This window comes from Panthera pardus, unplaced genomic scaffold (assembly GCF_024362965.1).
Source record: "Panthera pardus isolate Hobbes unplaced genomic scaffold, ASM2436296v1 HiC_scaffold_12, whole genome shotgun sequence".
NCBI lineage: Eukaryota > Metazoa > Chordata > Mammalia > Carnivora > Felidae > Panthera > Panthera pardus.
The window spans coordinates 48,546,804-48,565,285 of record NW_026526677.1 but is presented as its reverse complement, the minus strand read 5'-3'; the positions used below and the strand labels follow the sequence as shown (position 1 = coordinate 48,565,285).

The 18,482-nt window shown below is 35.0% G+C and overlaps 1 protein-coding gene across 5 annotated transcripts in view; it reads right to left on the bottom strand.

Moving 5' to 3' along the window:
- Positions 1-18,482, bottom strand: part of SBF2 (SET binding factor 2) — a 479,282-nt gene that overhangs the window by 363,336 nt on the left and 97,464 nt on the right. For all 5 annotated transcript variants that reach the window (XM_053899995.1, XM_019456278.2, XM_019456281.2 and 2 more), the window contains exon 2: positions 17,352-17,437. In XM_053899995.1, the coding sequence (XP_053755970.1) occupies positions 17,352-17,437 (86 nt within the window). The remainder of the gene's footprint in view (positions 1-17,351; positions 17,438-18,482) is intronic.

Below are 18,482 nucleotides of genomic sequence, written 5' to 3'. Positions count from 1 at the left end.
TGTGAGATGAGTTTTGGCACTTAGTGCATTCCATATTCAATTGGTCATCCAACTAAACCCTGTCAATTAAATACCACTCCATTTCCATTCTGAAATCTCAATATGATCTATTGCAAAGCTAGTAAAAAATATTGTCCAAAGATATACCAGAATTGGAATTTTTTTTTTTTTTTTGAAAAGCAGAAGGCAACTTAAGATCCTAAGCTTACACTGACACAATATAACATTCAGGATTACATGGAACAAGATTCCCATTTTAGTCATGTCAACTAGATTATGTGTCTGAAGTCTCACTCACAGTATAATGTAATGAATAGGATGATAAGATTCAACATTCTGCCCGTATGAGTGTAAGAAAATCCAATTTATTAGAATAAAAATCCTATAGTATTTGTTCTTTTCTTGTTTGTCTTTAAATAATCTCTACACCCAACTTGCAGCTTGAACCTATAACCCCAAGATCAAGAGTCACATGTTCCACCAACTGAGCCAGCCAGGTGTCCTGAGTCCTACAGTATTTGTAATTTTATAACACATCCAAACATTTTAGAACCTCCAATTTTCAAAAAAGAAATGTGAATATGTATTTAACACAAATTTAATGAACAGACTTTTGAGAAAGAAAAAACACAGTATTTCCAAGTACAGTGACAAAAACTGGAATATTAACCTGAATAGGTCAGGTTAATGCTATAAATTTATGGAAAAGAACAAGACCCTTTAAGAAGATACGTATAAGATGATTAAGCTGAATATATATACAAGAGGAAGTTCACCATCACTATAAAAATGCTACTAGTCTGAACATGAAGGCACAGGCCACATCTGTCTTATTTACCATTGTATTCCCAGCACCTAACAAATTATTCAGCACAAAACAGGCACTAAGAAATTACTTACAAATAAATCACCGGAAGTATTCAATATAAGCTAAAGCCAAATGACCACCTGGCAAGAGTTCTATATACAAACTGATTTAACCATCAAAATGGAGTTTGGAATTGGAATTTGATGAGGAAAACAAAAACTGGAATTTGATGAGGAAAACTTTAAGGATTCTATAATATTTTCATCATTATCCCAGATTTTAAATGAGGTCACACTCTAATAGGAAGAACTTGTAGAGAAATGTCTACCAATAACCAGAGGCAGCCTCATAACCTACCAGTCAGTCTCTTTCTGCAAATGTTTACCAAGCAGGAAAAAAAGAAAGAAGGGAAAGGGAATCACTAAACATTAGTGGTATCAAAGGACAAATTAACCATCTATCTATATATATATACACACATACACACACACACAAATATATATATATATATATATATATATATATATATATATATACATATACTAGATAATTATATTAATCTAAAAAAATGACCAAGTCTATGAATTGTATTAAAAGAATAAATACTTATGTGCTGTATTATGTATATTAACAAATAATAAGTAGCGGTAAATTTCCTGGTATGGTATCAAAAGTACATAGAATCATTTTTCTTCCTTACAAGTCCCAAAATGAAAAGTCCCATATCAGTTAAACAACTGCTCAGTTAATTCGGAAAAACAGAATTTTTATATTTGTACTTACCTTGCTTTAATAATAAATTGTAAATGTGTGATTATCTCTTTACCCTTTTCTTTGCACTTGTAGTAAATACAAATATTTTAGAAAATTTTGTATCATATACAAATAGGTTGTACATTGGGGCACCTGGGTGGCTCAGTTGGTTAGGCGTCCCACTTCAGCTCAGGTCATGATCTCACAGTTCGTGAGTTCGAGCCCCATGTCGGGCTCTGTGCTGGCAGCTCAGAGCCTGAAGCCTGCTTCGGATTCTGTCTGTCTGTCTGTCTGTCTCTCTCTCTATCCCTACCCCACTTGTGCTCTCTCTCTCTTAGAAATAATAAATGAATAAACTTGAAAAAAATAATTTAAAAACAAAACAAATAGGTTGCACATTAAGTGTATAACCTATTTGATCACAGAAAATTATAATCATGATCATGTACAACTCACATGTCTGAATAATTCTTGGCTACTTAAAGCCAACAAACTAAAGTCCATCACTATTTCATATTAAAGATATTTTCTTTAATAATTTGGTAAGGTTAAAAGTATACAGTTAAAATTTCCTTGGTAATATCTAAATTCTAAAAGCATTTAACCTGGCTTGTTTGCTTTTGCTAGACTATTTCAGCAACAGGTTGCCTTGATTATTTACAAACTAAGGAGCTATCACTCTTCCTGTCACTGCCTTTTTATTTTTTAATAGTGCTTATCACCTCTCACATATTTTATGATTTACCTATTCATTATGGTTAATGCCAGTTTCTCTCCACTAGAGACTTAATTTATAAAAAGACAAGGATTTTATCTGGTTCACTGCTGTATTTTCAACACTCATCTCAAGGCGTGACACCTAGTAAGTGCTCAATAAATAAATGAGTGAAATGGAATCCAATTGTAACCAAATTTTCAAAATATCTATACATTTTAAAGCAGAATTCTAGAGAAATGTGCAAACTACTCAAAAATGTTTTTCCTAAGAATTCATAAGACTGCTCTTTAATGATCTTTTTTTTAAAAAAATCACCAGTGTTACTAGAACTGATACACAAATTCAGTGAAGTTACAGAATTAATGTACAGAAGTCTGTTGCATTTCTATACACCAATAATGAAGCAGCAGAAAGAAAAACAAGGAATCTATCCCACTTACAATTGCACCAAAAACCATAAGATACCTAGGAATAAACTTAACTAAAGAGGTAAAAGATTTATATTCTGAAAACTATAGAAAACTTATGACGGATAGTGAAGATGACAAAAAGAAATGGAAAAACATTCCATGCTTATGGATTGGAAGAGCAAACATTGTTAAAATGTCTATACTACCCCAAATAATCTACAGACTTAATGCAATCCCTATCAAAATAACACCAGCATTATTCACAGAACTATTAACAAACATTCCTAAAATTTGTACTGAGCCACAAAAGACCCTGAATAGCCAAAGCAATCCTGAAAAAGAAAAGCAAAGCTGGAGGCATCATGATTCTGAACTTCAAGCTTTACTACAAAGCTGTAGTCATCAAGACAGTATGGTACTGGCACAATGGACACATAAACCAATGGAACAGAATAGAAATCCCAGAAATGGACCCACAACTACAAGGTCACTAATCTTCGACAAGCCAGGAAGAGTATCCAATAGAAAAAAGACTTTTCAACAAATGGTACTGGGAAAATTGGACAGCAACATGCAGAAGAATAAAATTGGACCACTTTCTTATACCATACACAAGAATAAATTCAAAATGGATGAAAGACCTAAGTGTGAAACAGGAAACCATCAAAATTCTAGAGGAGAATAAAGGCAGCAACCTCTCTAACCTTATCTAGAGCAACTTCTTACTAGTCACGTCTCCCGAGGCAAGGGAACCAAAAGCAAAAATAAATTATTGGGACTTTATCAAGATAAAAAGCTTCTGCACAGCAAAGGAAACAATCAACAAAACTAAAAGGCAACCTTCAGAATGGGAAAAGATGTTTGCAAATGACATATCTGATAAAGAAAGGGTTAGTATCCAAAGTCTATAAAGAACTTCTAAAATTCAACACCTCCCCCCAAAAATAATACAGTTAAAAAATGGGCAGAAGACATGAATAGACATTTTTCCAAAGAAGACATACAGATGGCCAACAGACACATGAAAAGATGCTCAACATTACTCATCATCAAGGAAATACAAATCAAAAATACAATGAGATATCACCTTGAACCTGTCAGAATGATTAAAATTGACAATACAGATTGGGTTGTCGAGCTGGCTCAGTCAGTGGAACACATGACTCTTGATCTCGGAGTTGTAAGTTCGAGCCTCATGCTGGGTGTGGAGATTACTTAAAAATAAAATCTTAAAAAACAAACAAACAAACAAACAAATATAGGAAACAACAGGTGTTGGCCAGGATGTGGATAAAGGGGAACACTCTTACACTGTTGGTGGGAATGCAGACTAGTACAGTCGCTCTGGAAAATAGTATGGAGGTTCCTCAAAAAGTTAAAAATAGAACTACTTTACAATCCAGCAATTGCACTACTAGGTATTTACCCAAAGGATACAAAAATACTGATTCAAAGGGATCAGTACATTGGATACATGCATCCCAATGTTTATAGCAGCACTATCAACAATATCCAAATTATGGAAAGAGCCCAAATGTCCACTGATTGATGAATGGCTAAGGAAGATGTGGTATATATAGACAATGGAATATTACTCAGCCATCAAAAAGAATGAAATCTTGCCATTTACACTTATGTGGATGGAGCTAAAGAGTATTATGCTAAGCAAAATAAGTCAGAGAAAAACAAATACCACATGATTTCACTCATGTGGAATTTAAGAAACAAAACAAATGAACATGGGAGGTGGAAAGGCAAATCAAAACCCAGACTCTTAACTATAGAGAACAAACTGAGGGTTGCTGGAGGGGAGTTGGGCAGGGGGATGGGTTAAATGGGTGACAGGTACTATGGCAGGCATTTGTTGTGAGGAACACTGGGTGTTAAATTTAAGTGATACATCACTTGATTCTACACTTGAAACTAATGTTACACTGTATGCTAACAACGAGAATGTAAGTAAAAACTTGAGGAAAAAATCACCTAGAACCTATATTTAAGGTATTAGTTTCTGGACTCCACCTTTTATTCTTTTTTCATGTTTAGAAAATGGTTCTTCACTTTTAGGACTAGCAGCATCACATCATTCTATTTAAAGTAGTCACTGTCACCATTAGGCAACAAGTTGTTCTGTGAAATAAAATTACACATTCTACCTTGGCAGAATGATATTAATATAAGCAAATATACAATGTAAAATTAAAAAGCATCTTCCAGAAATTTTAAAGAGGCCATATTTAGCCTAAAAGAATCTCTGGTTGATGGAATGAGTGCAAAATATTACTTATGAACAGGGACCTTCCTGTGCCTCTTTTCAATTCAGAACATGTCTCATCCTCTACTCCTCTGGCCTGTAAGGAAGTAAAACATTTAAAACCAGAATCTAGGACTCTACTTTATCTTATGTATCAGTACTGAGAAGTCTCAGGAAAAGCTGTCTCTGCCCAGGAAAGAGCCCAGTGTGCCTCAAACAATAGAAATTACAATTAATTCAGGGGCGCCTGGGTGGCTCAGTCGGTTAGGCGTCTGACATCAGCTCAGGTCATGATCTCACAGTCTGTGAGTTCAAGCCCCGTGTCGGGCTCTGTGCTGCCAGCTCAGAGCCTGGAGCCTGCTTCGGATTCTGTGTCTCCCTCTCTCTCTGACCCTCCCCTGCTCATGCTCTGTCTCTCTCTGTCTCAAAAATAAATAAAAACATTAAAAAATTAATTCATTAAGAAATTACAATTCACAAATTGATAGCACATCTCATACAAGTTTTATATCCGTTTGTTTCTCTTTCCAAAGTACATACCACTGAATTTGAGGAAAGTACTGAAAATATTACTATACCCTAATGAAATCTTTCAGTCAGTTATGTGCCCAGTAGTGGAATCCAACTTTTTCATTAGATTTCACATAATCAAAGTTATTTCCAAATTCACATGTACTATAGGCATTTCTTAAAAATATGAGTCTATCTTTGGAGGAAATAAAAACTGCTAACTCCTTAACACAGATTTGTTGTAACATTAGACTATTCTGATTTCAATGTTAAAACACTTTTCATGTCTTTCTAATGCCAGGTAATCCTTCCTAATTAGAATAAGGCTTATCCTGTTAACTTCTTCATTAAAAAAACAAAACCAAAAACAAAAAAATCAGTTTCTTCCAACCAACACAAAGAATATTTTATTTCAGTTTTCAAAAAGTTTTAGTAGAGAGTCAAAGAACCAGGATTTTAGTATTATCTCAACCAACAGTTAGGAGCTTTATGACCTTGGGCAAGTTATTAAATCTCTGGATTTCATCATCTTATTTTTAGCATGAATACAGATTAATTTCAGCACTTAAAAAAGTTAACCTACCTAAAACTGTCAGTTTTCTCTTTACCTTTCCAAATCTTGAATTTATATAAATTTTCCCAAATTCTGAAATGATCTGTCTAAATTCCTACATATATTTCAGATTCTGGATATCTGGATAATTCTGGGCTGAACTTGAAATATTTTTAAGTCAGCCAGAATTTGCTATTTAAAGAAATAGACTTTAAGGACTGATCATCTTTATGATTAATTTATGAAATAATGATCCTATTATTTAAGAAGATGTCAGAATCATTCTTACCATCCCCCTTCATGGACACATCTCAGTACAATCTAAATAGTACGTTATTGCTGACCAAAGTACAAGCTACATAGAAATACTTCCAAATAAGATACATGTATATAATTTCAAGGCATATGTGAAAAGTAAAGCAAGTCTAGTAATGATAAAATTTGCTATAAATTAGTAGAGACAGTCACATCACTGATAGATTTATAAGTGATTAATACGATTTTAGTTCTCAAAGATCAAAAACTTTTCCTAGATAAATCTACTTATATGTGTTTTGTCACCCTATTAATTCTTTCTCCCTAAAATTTTGTATATTGGTGGTATTAGTGATTTTTTATAGACACATGAGTACCACTAGAGGCCACCAAATACTTCACTTTTTAAAAGTGGCACATTTGTAACTATAATTATAAAGAGATGACCGTGCACAGTAATATCCATAACCGAAAGTTCCACAGGAATACTTAAAGCACAAGAGAAACTCAAGCAAAAAATATCTAAACATATTTCATATGATAAGTAAGATGTCTGGATCATAGAAGAACTTAATTAGACCCAGAGCTGAGGGTTGGGGAGATGGATAATACCAAATTACCATTCCTTAAATACCTTTGAAAATAGATTATATGACCTAGGAAATGGATGCTCTCTCTAAATAGCTATTGTCACATATATGTATGTATGTATATATATATACATATATATATGTATGTATATATATATACACATATATATATGTCACATATATATATATATACATGTATATAGGTATATAATACTAACACAGATAGATAAATCCCCAGAGTTCTGTACTCTTTCTTCCATACCATAAAATCTTTCACATATAATAATGTTTGTATATCTGAAGTTTTATATGTAAATTTGGCTACCATCCATAGCAATTAAAACTTTAATAAAGAAGTTCTATTGTCAAAGTCACCCCACATATTTGAATATACCCAAAATTCTGACTTGAAGAAGAAAACCTGGCTTAGAAGCATAGATAACACCTGGGAAAACTCTGAGTTTCTAGGTGAATTGTTGCATGTCCCCTTATTTCTTTCAGGGTCCTCCTGTTCACTACAGGTAAATAGAAAAAATAGAAGGCTCAAGTAGCAACCAGGTTCTGTAGTTCCAAATAAAATTTATGAAACAAAATTGGAATTCTTGCTATTTGAAGATTTACCTTTTTTGCATACTGATACATTCTTTTTCAAAGGTTTTCAGGTACTCCAGTCATGCTTTTGGTGTTCTATCTAAAGTCTTTCCTTAAACTAAAAGTTGCAAACATGTTCTCTTAAATTTTCTTTTTAAAACCTTTATAGTTTCAGGGTGCCTGGGTGGCTCAGTAGGTTAAGCATCCAACTCTAGATCTGGTCATGATCTCAGGTCATGATCTCACAGTTTGTGAGTTCAAGCCCTGCATCAGGCCCCACACTGGCAGTGTGGAGCCTGTTTGGGTTTCTCTCTCTCTGCCCCTCCCCAACTTGCCCTCTCTCTCTTTCAAAGTAAAAAACAAATAAAAACAAACAAACAAAAAAACTTTTACAGTTTCAGCTTATATTTAGTCTATAATCCATTTCAGGTTAATATTTTTGTTTGGCGTGAGGTATGACTAGGATTCAAGTACAGAAGACTGACAGAATAGTAATACCACCACTTCCCAGAGAAAATAAAACACAGAAGGAAGGAAGGAAGGAAGGAAGGAAGGAAGGAAGGAAGGAAGGAAGGAAGGAAGGGGAAACAGTAATCAAAGCAGTATGGTACTAGCAAGAAAAGAGACTCATAGACCAATGGAACAGAATAGAGAGCCCAGAAATAAATAAACCCATGCTTATATGGTCAATTAATCTATGACAAAGGAGGCAAAAATACACAATGGAGAAAAGACAGTCTCTTCAACAAATGAAGTTGGGAAAACTGGACAGCACAAGAATGAAACTGGACCACTTTCTTTACTTATACTATGTACAATATGACCACTTTCATATACTATGTACTTGTACTATGTACAAAATGAATTAGATTTGAACGTAGGATCTGAAACCATAAAACTCCTTGAAGAAAACATAGGTGGTAAACTCTTTGACATCAGTCCTAGCAATGTTTTGGAGGGACCTGTCTTCTCAGGCAAGAGCAACAATGCTGAAATAAACAAATAGGATTACATCAAACTAAAAAGCTTTGCACAGTGAAGAAAACCATCAACAAAACTAAGAGGGAACCTACTGAATGGGAGAATATTTGCAAATCATATATCTGATTAGAAGTTAATATCCAAAATACTTAAAGAACTTACACAACTTAATACCAAAAAATGACAGAGTACTTGAACATTTTTTCAAAGGAGATATACAGATTGGCAACAGACCCATGAAAAGATGGTCAACATCACTGATCATCAGGGAAATGCAAAACCACAATGAAATATCACCCCACACCTATCAGATTAGCTATTATGAAAAAGACAAAAAAAAAAAATAACCTTGGGGAGGGTGTGGAGAAATGGGAACCCTTGTGCACTGTGGTGGGAACGTAAACTGGTGTAGCATTTGTGGAAAACAGTATGGAGGTTCCTCAAAATATTAAAACTAGAACTATCATATAATCTAGAAATTCTACTTCTGGGTTTTATCCAAAGAAAACAAAAACACCAATTCAAAAAGTTATATGTACCCCTGTGTTCACTGCATTATTATTTACAGTAGCCAAAATATGGAAGCAGCCTAAGTATCCATCAATGATCAACGGATGAATAAAGAAAATGTGATATATAAATATATATACATGAGATATATATACATGATATTATACATATGTAAATGTGAGGTATATTTATCTCAAACCTACAGGTTTGTTCATCAAACTAGCACGACGAAGACTATGTTGCATCTTCTCTGACACCAAAGGTATGTTTTTATTTTTCCAACACCAACTAGGTGTCCAACAATTCAATTCAATTCTGACACTACCCAGAGTTAGTACAGACCCCACAGGTCAGTCAAGGGCTCAGGGCTCAGCTTCAGAAGACTGTCCTCACTTCAGACACTAGTTGTAAACTGGTGTCTAATCTTATCCACACTTCTGAATGCAGGGGCTTACACTACCACCCGCCTGAGGTTCGAGAATTTGCTAGAAAAACAGAACTCAGGAAAATCATTTTACTTATGTTTACCAGTTTATTATAAAGGATACAACTCAGGAACAACCAAACAGAAGAAGAATACAAGGCAAAGTATGGAGAAGGGGGACCAACAAAGCCTCCATACCTTCTCTAAACACACTACCTTCCCACCACATCAATGTGTTCACCAATTCAGAAGATCTCTGAACCCTTTGGTTTAGGTGTTTTTATAGTAACTTTCATTAGGTAGGCGTGACTGATTAATTAAATCATTGGCTGTTGGTTATTGAACTCAGTCTCCAGCCTCTCTCCTCTCCCCAGTGGGGCTGAAATTTCCAACCCTCTAATTACAAGGTTGGTTCCTCTCATAGACCAGCCCCTTCCTGAAGCAATCCAGGGTCCACTAAACCAATCAGCTATCTCATTAGCATACAAAGGCAATAAATTCCAAGGATTTCAGGAGCTCTGTGCCAGGAGCTGAGACAAAGACTAAATATTTACTTTTTATTAAACCACAAACACTGAATTAGTGATGTCCAAAATAAAATGGTCACAGAGAATTCAGATAAGGGAAAAGATGTTCGAATTCAGCAAGAATGCTATGGCAGAGAAAAGCTAGTTGTTCACTAAATCTGTTTCACTTTTCCCCTTGGCATACATCTAGGCTTTATTTGCCAAACTCCCATTATAGTTAACTGGGGCCATATAACTGACTTCCGTTAAGTAAAATGAAGCGATATATACTGCCTCCCAGGCCTATCCCATAAAATCCAGCCTTACTATCTTCCATGCTTTCTCTTACTACTCTGTCAACTGAATGGTGATACCCAAGATGACCCTGAGAACCACACTCTGAAGATATCCCATACTCCCATCTATTCCACTGCCATTAATTAGACTTTATGCAAGTAAGAAGAGAAAAAAATTCTACCATGCTATCCACTAAAATCTCAAGGTTTATCTATCATAACAACTAGTATGGATTAAGGAATATATTCATGAATTAAGAAATATATTCGTGAATTAAGAAAATGTTAAAAACTTCAATTGTGATTTCAGAATGGAGAAGACATACACTATACTTCAGAATAAATCCTTGAGATGTGGGTAAGATTGGTATATGAGTTGAGAGTGGATGGTAAGAAATCATAATATTATAATAATTATAATATGTCATATTATAGTTTATTGAAGTATTAATAGACAACCACCTGATAACATCCCTGTAGGAAAAATATTATTATCAGAAAGGGTAAATTCACTTTGCTCAAGGTTTTAAAATTCTTGATACTATATTATTTCCACTGCACCACACGTCTCTTAGAAAAATGGAGACAGCAAATGAAGGAGAATCATTTCAAACATTTTATGATGAAGAAGAAACAGGATAAAAGCCAAAAGAGATGAAGTAAAGTTTTTTTTTGTTAGTACTAACCATACTTGAGATCAATGGAAACAGAAGAGTAGAAAAAGGAACTGGAAGTTAAGAAGAGTAGAGTAACCCACAGGGTGATACAACAATACATGACAGATGAGTAGCAGTATTCCCTGTAGTAATGAGGTCCAGGCTATTTGCAAACAATGTGAATTTGTAGTAGGTTAGGCCTGTGTAGATCCACATCTTCCTCAGGAAGTTCTCTATGGCCTCAAAGCATCAAGTATGGGAGAACCTGAGCATGGCAAGAAAACCTTGTCCTATGGTGGTTCTGAGAGTAGTACTCTAATAGCAGACCATACAGACTGGGTCAGTGAAAGATTCTTTACCATAACTGAGATTACCAATACATTAGTAAAATAAAGAGAATTATAAGTAAATGAAAGTCTAGTACTATTATGGGATAACAAACCACTTAAGTGAGCATGGAGGAATGTGAGAATAACATTAAGACTGAATATCCTCTGTTTCAGAGATGTTGAGAGAATCTAACAGCAGATGCATGCTCTACACTACATCATGTTCCAACCTGAAATATGGTTTTATTACTTCAAAGAGACAACTGTCTGGGAATAGGAAACAAAATGTGAGTTCAAACCACCACTTACCAGCTTAACTTCCATTTATATCTACTTGCTTTGTCATGAACTAACTTTAAAAGTCCTGTTTGTAGTCCTTAGCATGTTTTAAAAGCCATATATATCTTCAGAGGTGCCTGGCTGGCTCAGTTGGTTAAGCATGTGCCTCTTGATTTCAGCCTGGGTCATGATATTGCAATTGGTGGGACGAGCCCCGCGTCAGCAGATGCGCTGGCTGCGCAGAGCCCACTTGGGATTCTCTCTCTCCCTCTCTGCCCCTCCCCAACTTGCACTTGCTCTCTCTTGTGGGAAATCAAATAGCTATGTCCTGGGTTAGAAGGTTATATGGAACGCATTGAAAGCAGAACTCTCCTTTCTGGCTTTGCTGAAAACAGCGAGGCAGTATCTAGTTAATGTGTATACACAGGTTGGGTCCTGCCTGTGCTCATGAATCCCTTAGACCATGTTATGTTATCTATGGAATATCTTATCTTGTTCTCCACCCTGCTTTCTGCACTGCTCTTTTGTAGTCTTGGCAATGCCTTTTCTGCACACTTACTATATGTTCTTACTGGCATGTAGCCCACTGATGTATTGTGCAATGTTTCCCTGAATGTATACTTAATAAATACCGAAGTTTGAGAGCAGCTTGGGAGACTTCCCTTAGCCTCCTTCTCACCTCTCTTGACTTGCATGAAGTCTTGAGTAATCCTTTCTGCTGTCCTCAGTTTTGCTAGACAAAGCCAAAAGCCGAACCCACACTATCTCTCAAAATAAATAAAACTTTTTAAAAAGCCATGTCTTTATACTTCACAGCAGTATTTTTATGTTTTCAGCATCAACTCTACACAAAATCAAAAATCCTTCCACATATTCTGGATACCACCTTTCAACTGAATTCATCACCAAGCGCTCTATGTCAGCACAGTGGCTTGGGACACTACCCACAGTATCTTTCATAAGTATCGTTTACAATCATATATATATATATATATATATATATTTTTTTTTTTTTTTTTTTTTTTTTTTTTAGCTGCCTTTGTGTATTTCTCAAATCTCTCTGGCTGGAAAATCATCCTGCCCTTCTTTATTCTAAATAATTATACAGCTGGCTTTTTATACTTACATGCAGAAACCTACATTTTTTTCCTATTGTCCCAGATTTCATCTTCTTAGCTAATAGCCTATAATTCCAGCGCTTTAAAATCTTCATGAGCCCTGGAGTACCTGTCTAGCTCAGTCGGTGGAGCATGCGACTCTTGATCTCAGGGTCATCAGTTCAAACCCCATGTTGGGTGCAGAGATTACTTAAAAAGGACTAAATAAAATAAAATATTTGTGAGCCCTGATTCCATCATCCAACATGTACACTACCTTTCTCATTCTCCTTTCATGCATACTCCTCTACAAAGGAGGGAGAATACTCTCTTCTATCCTTTCTACACTCAGTTCCCTGACTATACAGTATTTATATCTAGGTCAAATGGACAACTACTATCCTGTATGTTGTGTTCAGTGCATTCTAAACAGCTTAAAGAATTAAAGCATTACATAGTACTTATATCTACTTCTCTGACCACAAATAGCATCCTATACTAAGGTTAATTCTCCTATGTTAAAACTGCAGATTGTTGCATACACAACAATCCTCTTCTCTCCAATCTATACTTACAATTACAGAAAACTAGATTCATATTGAAGGTAGTCAAATCACTAGTCTATATTTTAATAACTGAACTAATTTTTTTTACCAATATGAAACTTAAAATTCTAACTAAATATCTATTACTCTTTTACTCAAGCCACATTTTTCTATCACAGTACTTTATTCTTCTAAAAAAATTAGATAGCTCAGGTGCCTGGGTGGCTCAGTTGGTTAAGCATCCAACTTCGGCTTGGGTCATGATCTCACAGTTCATGGGTTTGAGCCCCATGTCAGGCTCTGTGCTGACAGCTCGGAGCCTGGAGCCTACTTCAGATTCTGTGTCTCCCTCTCTCTCTGCCTCTTCCCAGCTCGGGCTTTGTCTCTCTGTCTCACTCTCAAAAATAAATAAACATTAAAAAAAATTTTTTTTAATTAGATAGCTCTACAAATGCCTTGGTGCAGGCATTCCCTAGTAAAGAATATGACAAATTTTGTGAATAATAGTACAAAAGGATTCACTTCTGAGACAGGGCATCTTTAAAAAGATGTAGTGCCAAAACAATACTATTTTGCTGATGTCCAAACCCTAGCCAATAAAAACATTTGTTCCCATAATCAGAAATAGATCGTTGGCCATAGAATGCCTCTGCAAAACAATTCTTAAATTTTCTTTGAAATACTGTCACTAAAATTAACTGAAATTTTATTTATATGACTGTCTGTGGTTTCCATGTATGCCTAAAAAGCACAAGAAAAAGATAAAAATATCCCAGAATTGGAAAAGCAGTCATTATGTTTGGTTTAGCTTATTTTCATATTTTTATTTTTAAAATCCATTCAAATTAGAGTCCAGCATTTCTCAATAGAAGAAAAGGGGGGAAAAAGGGCAAATTCTTTACATAAAAACAGAAAGAACAAATTCAGCATCCTCTAAATTAAATTTAGGTTTTGACTTATTAGTGAATGGATATCTAAAATCCTTTCCCACAGTCAAAAAGTTTAGTCTTCAGGTAAACACAATAATTTGTCATTTAGATTTATATACAACAAATATATGCTGTCTGGAGAGGAGAGGTAGCGATAGAAAATAATTTCAGTATAATGTTGTGCTCTGAACCCAGACTTGTCCTCCAGCAAAATAAATATGTAAAGTTGGTTTCTATCCAACACAGCATTCTTTTAACATTTCTGAAGCTCAGTTCTTCAAAATTATAGAACCCTGTTTTCAGATCCTGCATTTACACTAAAATACAAATGCTAACCACAGTCTAAAGCATCACTCTCAGAATATTCTCAGATTTTGGCCGAGACTGAGTCAGTATTTCATGTGGTAATGGACTTAAAGCCTAGCTCTGCTGCATTTTAGCTGTTAGAGCCTAGGGAAACTGTTTAAACTTCCTAATCCTCAGTTTACTTATATTTAAATTAGATATACTACCATCAATCATCCAATTTATGTGAGTTAATCATAGTCTATCAATCCTATACAACTGTAGATATTAACATTAATGTTACATGCTAAAAGTTGTTCCATTACTTTGGAAGGGCTAACATTTTTGGAAAAGGGTCACTATCACCCTGAAATCAACTAACCACTTAGGGACTGAGCCAGATCATTTTCAATTGGAAAAAATTTTATCAGGCCTATATGTGGTCTTGATGCTACAGGAGTTACATTAGATTACACAGTACTTCACAGTTATTCAAGTTATTGCTATTTAGATGCAGAATGTCTCTAATACATCAAGCATAGCAAAAAGCAATAAATAATAAAAGGACAAGAAAAATTTAAGTTAACAATTCTGTTTTTAAAATGGGCTTTAATAGATGTTAGGTAAACAAATTTATTTTGTACCTGACAAAGCACAATAGACATTAGAGTATTGGAATTGCTATCAATGATGAAAAAATTAAAAAGGAAAAAAAATTTCCAGTGTAATTCAACAGATCAAATATTCTTTAACTATTAACCCATCAAAAAAAATCTTGAAATGCTTTGCTAAGAATCAGCCAAGACGTCATCTGGGAAACTGTTAGGTAAGGAAAAGATCTAACTCTTAGCACCTCTACTTCACCAGTCAGCAGCGCATGATTCTACTTATTATTAGAGATACACTGGTAGCACTTGAACATGGGAGTGTCTGTCACACAAAGGAAAAATACCATTTACTAGGTAATGAACTCAGTATGTGTCTCTCCCTCACTACTGGAAAAACATCAGAAACATCACAGTATCCATTTCCCTGGCTTTCAGAACACAAAAACAATCCCGTCCCAGTCATAGCTAATAGCTCCAATAATGTCTGTTGTTCTTGAAACTTATGATGGTGGTTTACTGTTCACACTGTCAAACTGATATAACTGATATAGTTTATATCCGTCCACACTTTGATGTGAGGAATGGTAAGAACTCCCAAAAGAGTTCTCGATGGTCCCTAGCACTAAAATTTTCCAGTTTCAGTCACCACTAAAAGGAATGCTGAAGCAGAGCTTAAAGGTTTTAATAGTGCAAATACCTGGTTATTCACACCATAAGGCCAGTTACAAGTATTTGTAGGCATGTGGAGGAGAAGAGAAAGGAATACAAGGGCCTCCCCAAAAAGTTACTTTTCCTTAGATCCTCACATTCTTTACCCATTTTTTCAATACAAAACTTCAAGACTTGCCCTTTCTGTGTGTCTACAGAACCTACAGCCCTCTTTGTATAGATGTAAAAATCAAAATTAAACACTCAGCAATGTATCTTTTATCCTCTATAAACAGAAATGGACAGCCATTAGCTAGAATGAGAAAATGCACAATTTTCAACATCAGTTTTATTCCTAATGGATATTTCTGACCTATGATAGTAAGAGAATGAACAATTCTGCTGAGGGAGTTGGGGGAGGAAGAGGAGATGCTGTAAGATGGCAAACAAACATTAACAATGACGACAACAACAATCATCACCGTCATTATCAATAAGCTACTTCATTTACTAAGTAAGCTACTTCCACTTACTTTATGGAAGCCATTGTTCTCAGCATTTTGTATATTTTTCCCATTTTATCTTTACAACACCCTAGGAGATTAGTATTGCATTATCCTCATTTTATAGATGAAGATGCTGCTGCTCAAAGAAATGAAGTAACTCGTCTAAAGTCACACCATACACCTGGGGATTTCAACCTAGGTAGTCTCCTCCAGAGCCTTCACTCTTCACTATCAAATCATACCAAATGTTCTCTCAACAAGAACTACTTTAAAGAATACTTCTTGGGGCACCTGGGTGGCTCAGTCAGTTAAGCATCCAACTTTGGCTCACGACATGATCTGATGACACGTGGGTTCGAGCCCTGTGTCGGGCTCTGTGCTAACATCAGCGCCCGGAGCCTGCTTCACATTCTGTGTCTCCCTTGCTTTCTGCTCCTCCCCTGCTCATGTTCTCTCTCTCTCTCTCTCTCTCTCTCTCTCTCTCAAAAATAAATAAAAATAAATAAATAAAACATTTTTAAAAAAAGAACACTTCTCATATGTGTGTATGTATATGTATTCAATCACACAATATAGATATATACACACACACACCTGCACATACACCCACACTCCACTATGTCTGACAACAAAACTTTATAGCCATATTGCCAAATACTTTAGTGGTCATCTTTCTAGTCCCTCATTTACCACCATAGATACATCATCAGATAGAATGTCCTGGCCATCAAAATTATGCTCAATTATTAAATCCCTTTAAAATAGCTGACAAAAATAAAGATGTTGAATTGCACTACTATAAAGCAATCTGCAGACTGTGTAGCTAAAAAGAATTCAGATTTGTGATTTCAAGAGCAAACTAAACATGACTGGTGATCATTAAACCAATCTTTGGGGTGGGGGGGTGTGGGGAGTTCTGTTTTTGTTTAGTTTTCACCAAAACAATAACCTGAAATTTTTCAGACAAAAATATAATAAGTATTTGTTTAATGCCACACTATCACTGAAGCTACTAGGCTAAAATTTTGACTAAAGAAGCAGAGTAATTTCTCAGCTTCCATGTACATAAAGATCATTAATTTCATCTTTAATATTAGAGAGAAGCTTACATGGGAAAAGAAGAGCAAAACAGGTATTTCAGAATCAATATATTCAAAAGTTACTGGACTTGAGGGCAAGGGGATTATTTCTAGTAATATGTTACAGTTAAATCACCAAATTATTTAACAGTAACTATAACATAAATATACCATAAATGTAACATAAAAAGAAAAGTATCATAAAAGTACAATAAAGCAACACCAACTTACCAATTCAATTCCCTGTGGAAAAGGAGTATCATCCCAGTCCTTCTGTGGAAATCTTTGGATTATTTTCCCCAGACCTGCTCCTGACCCTATTAATAAAATCAAAGTGAATTAGCTATATGGTACCAAAAAATCTTAATACTCATTATATTAATCCTTATTTCTAAATGAATATTTGTTGAATAAATCGATATATTAAATGTTCTCAAGTTTTACAGGGTATAAAAGTATTTACCTTCTAAACATAATACTGAAATAACAAGCAATCCCTATCCTATAGATTCTCAAAAGAGTGACATATATGAAAAGCTAAGAAAAATAAACAGAGATATTGGAATCTAGTAGAGCCTCTACTATATTATGGGAGAACTATCCCTGTTCCCAGTAAGGAAAGCAATCTTAATAATATCTCTAAAACAAAAACAAAAACAAAAACACAAAAAAACTCCTCTAGGGAGACCAAGTAATCTTAAGTAACAAATGAAATGGTACTGTTAGCACTAAGTTTCAGTTATGGGATATATAAATATAAGCACTATTACAGGTAAAATATAGATTTTTTGAGTGGGCTGAGAACTTGCAAATGTCTAAGCAAGGTTTCTCAACATCAGCACTATTGACATTTTGGGCCAGATAATCCTTTGTTGTGTGTTGGGGGCAGGGAAGGCCTGTCCTGTGTACTGTAGGATATTTAGTTTACCAGCATCCTTAGTCTCAAATCACTATCACCACCATCACCACCAAGTCATTACAACCAAAAACATCTCGAGACATTGCCAAATGTCTTGGGGGGAGGAGGCAAAATTATGTTGAAAACCACCCGCCTATAAGATCATTGTTGTTACACAATTATCCTATGATTCTAAATAATGGATCAACTTATAATTCAACACTGGAGATATAATCTGTAACTTAGGGATAGAAAGTACACATTAGATCTAAGTCGCTTTTTGCTCTACTTTTTAAAGATCTTCAGGTGCTTGCATATTTTACATGTTGTCCCAGTTCACTTTGAAGTAAAAGCAACATTCTGATTATTTATACACCTAACTTAAGGGAGCCTTTAATACCTGATTCAATTTGTTATTTTTTAAAACAATTATCTACTATCATCTCTCACCCTCTCCCAGTGAA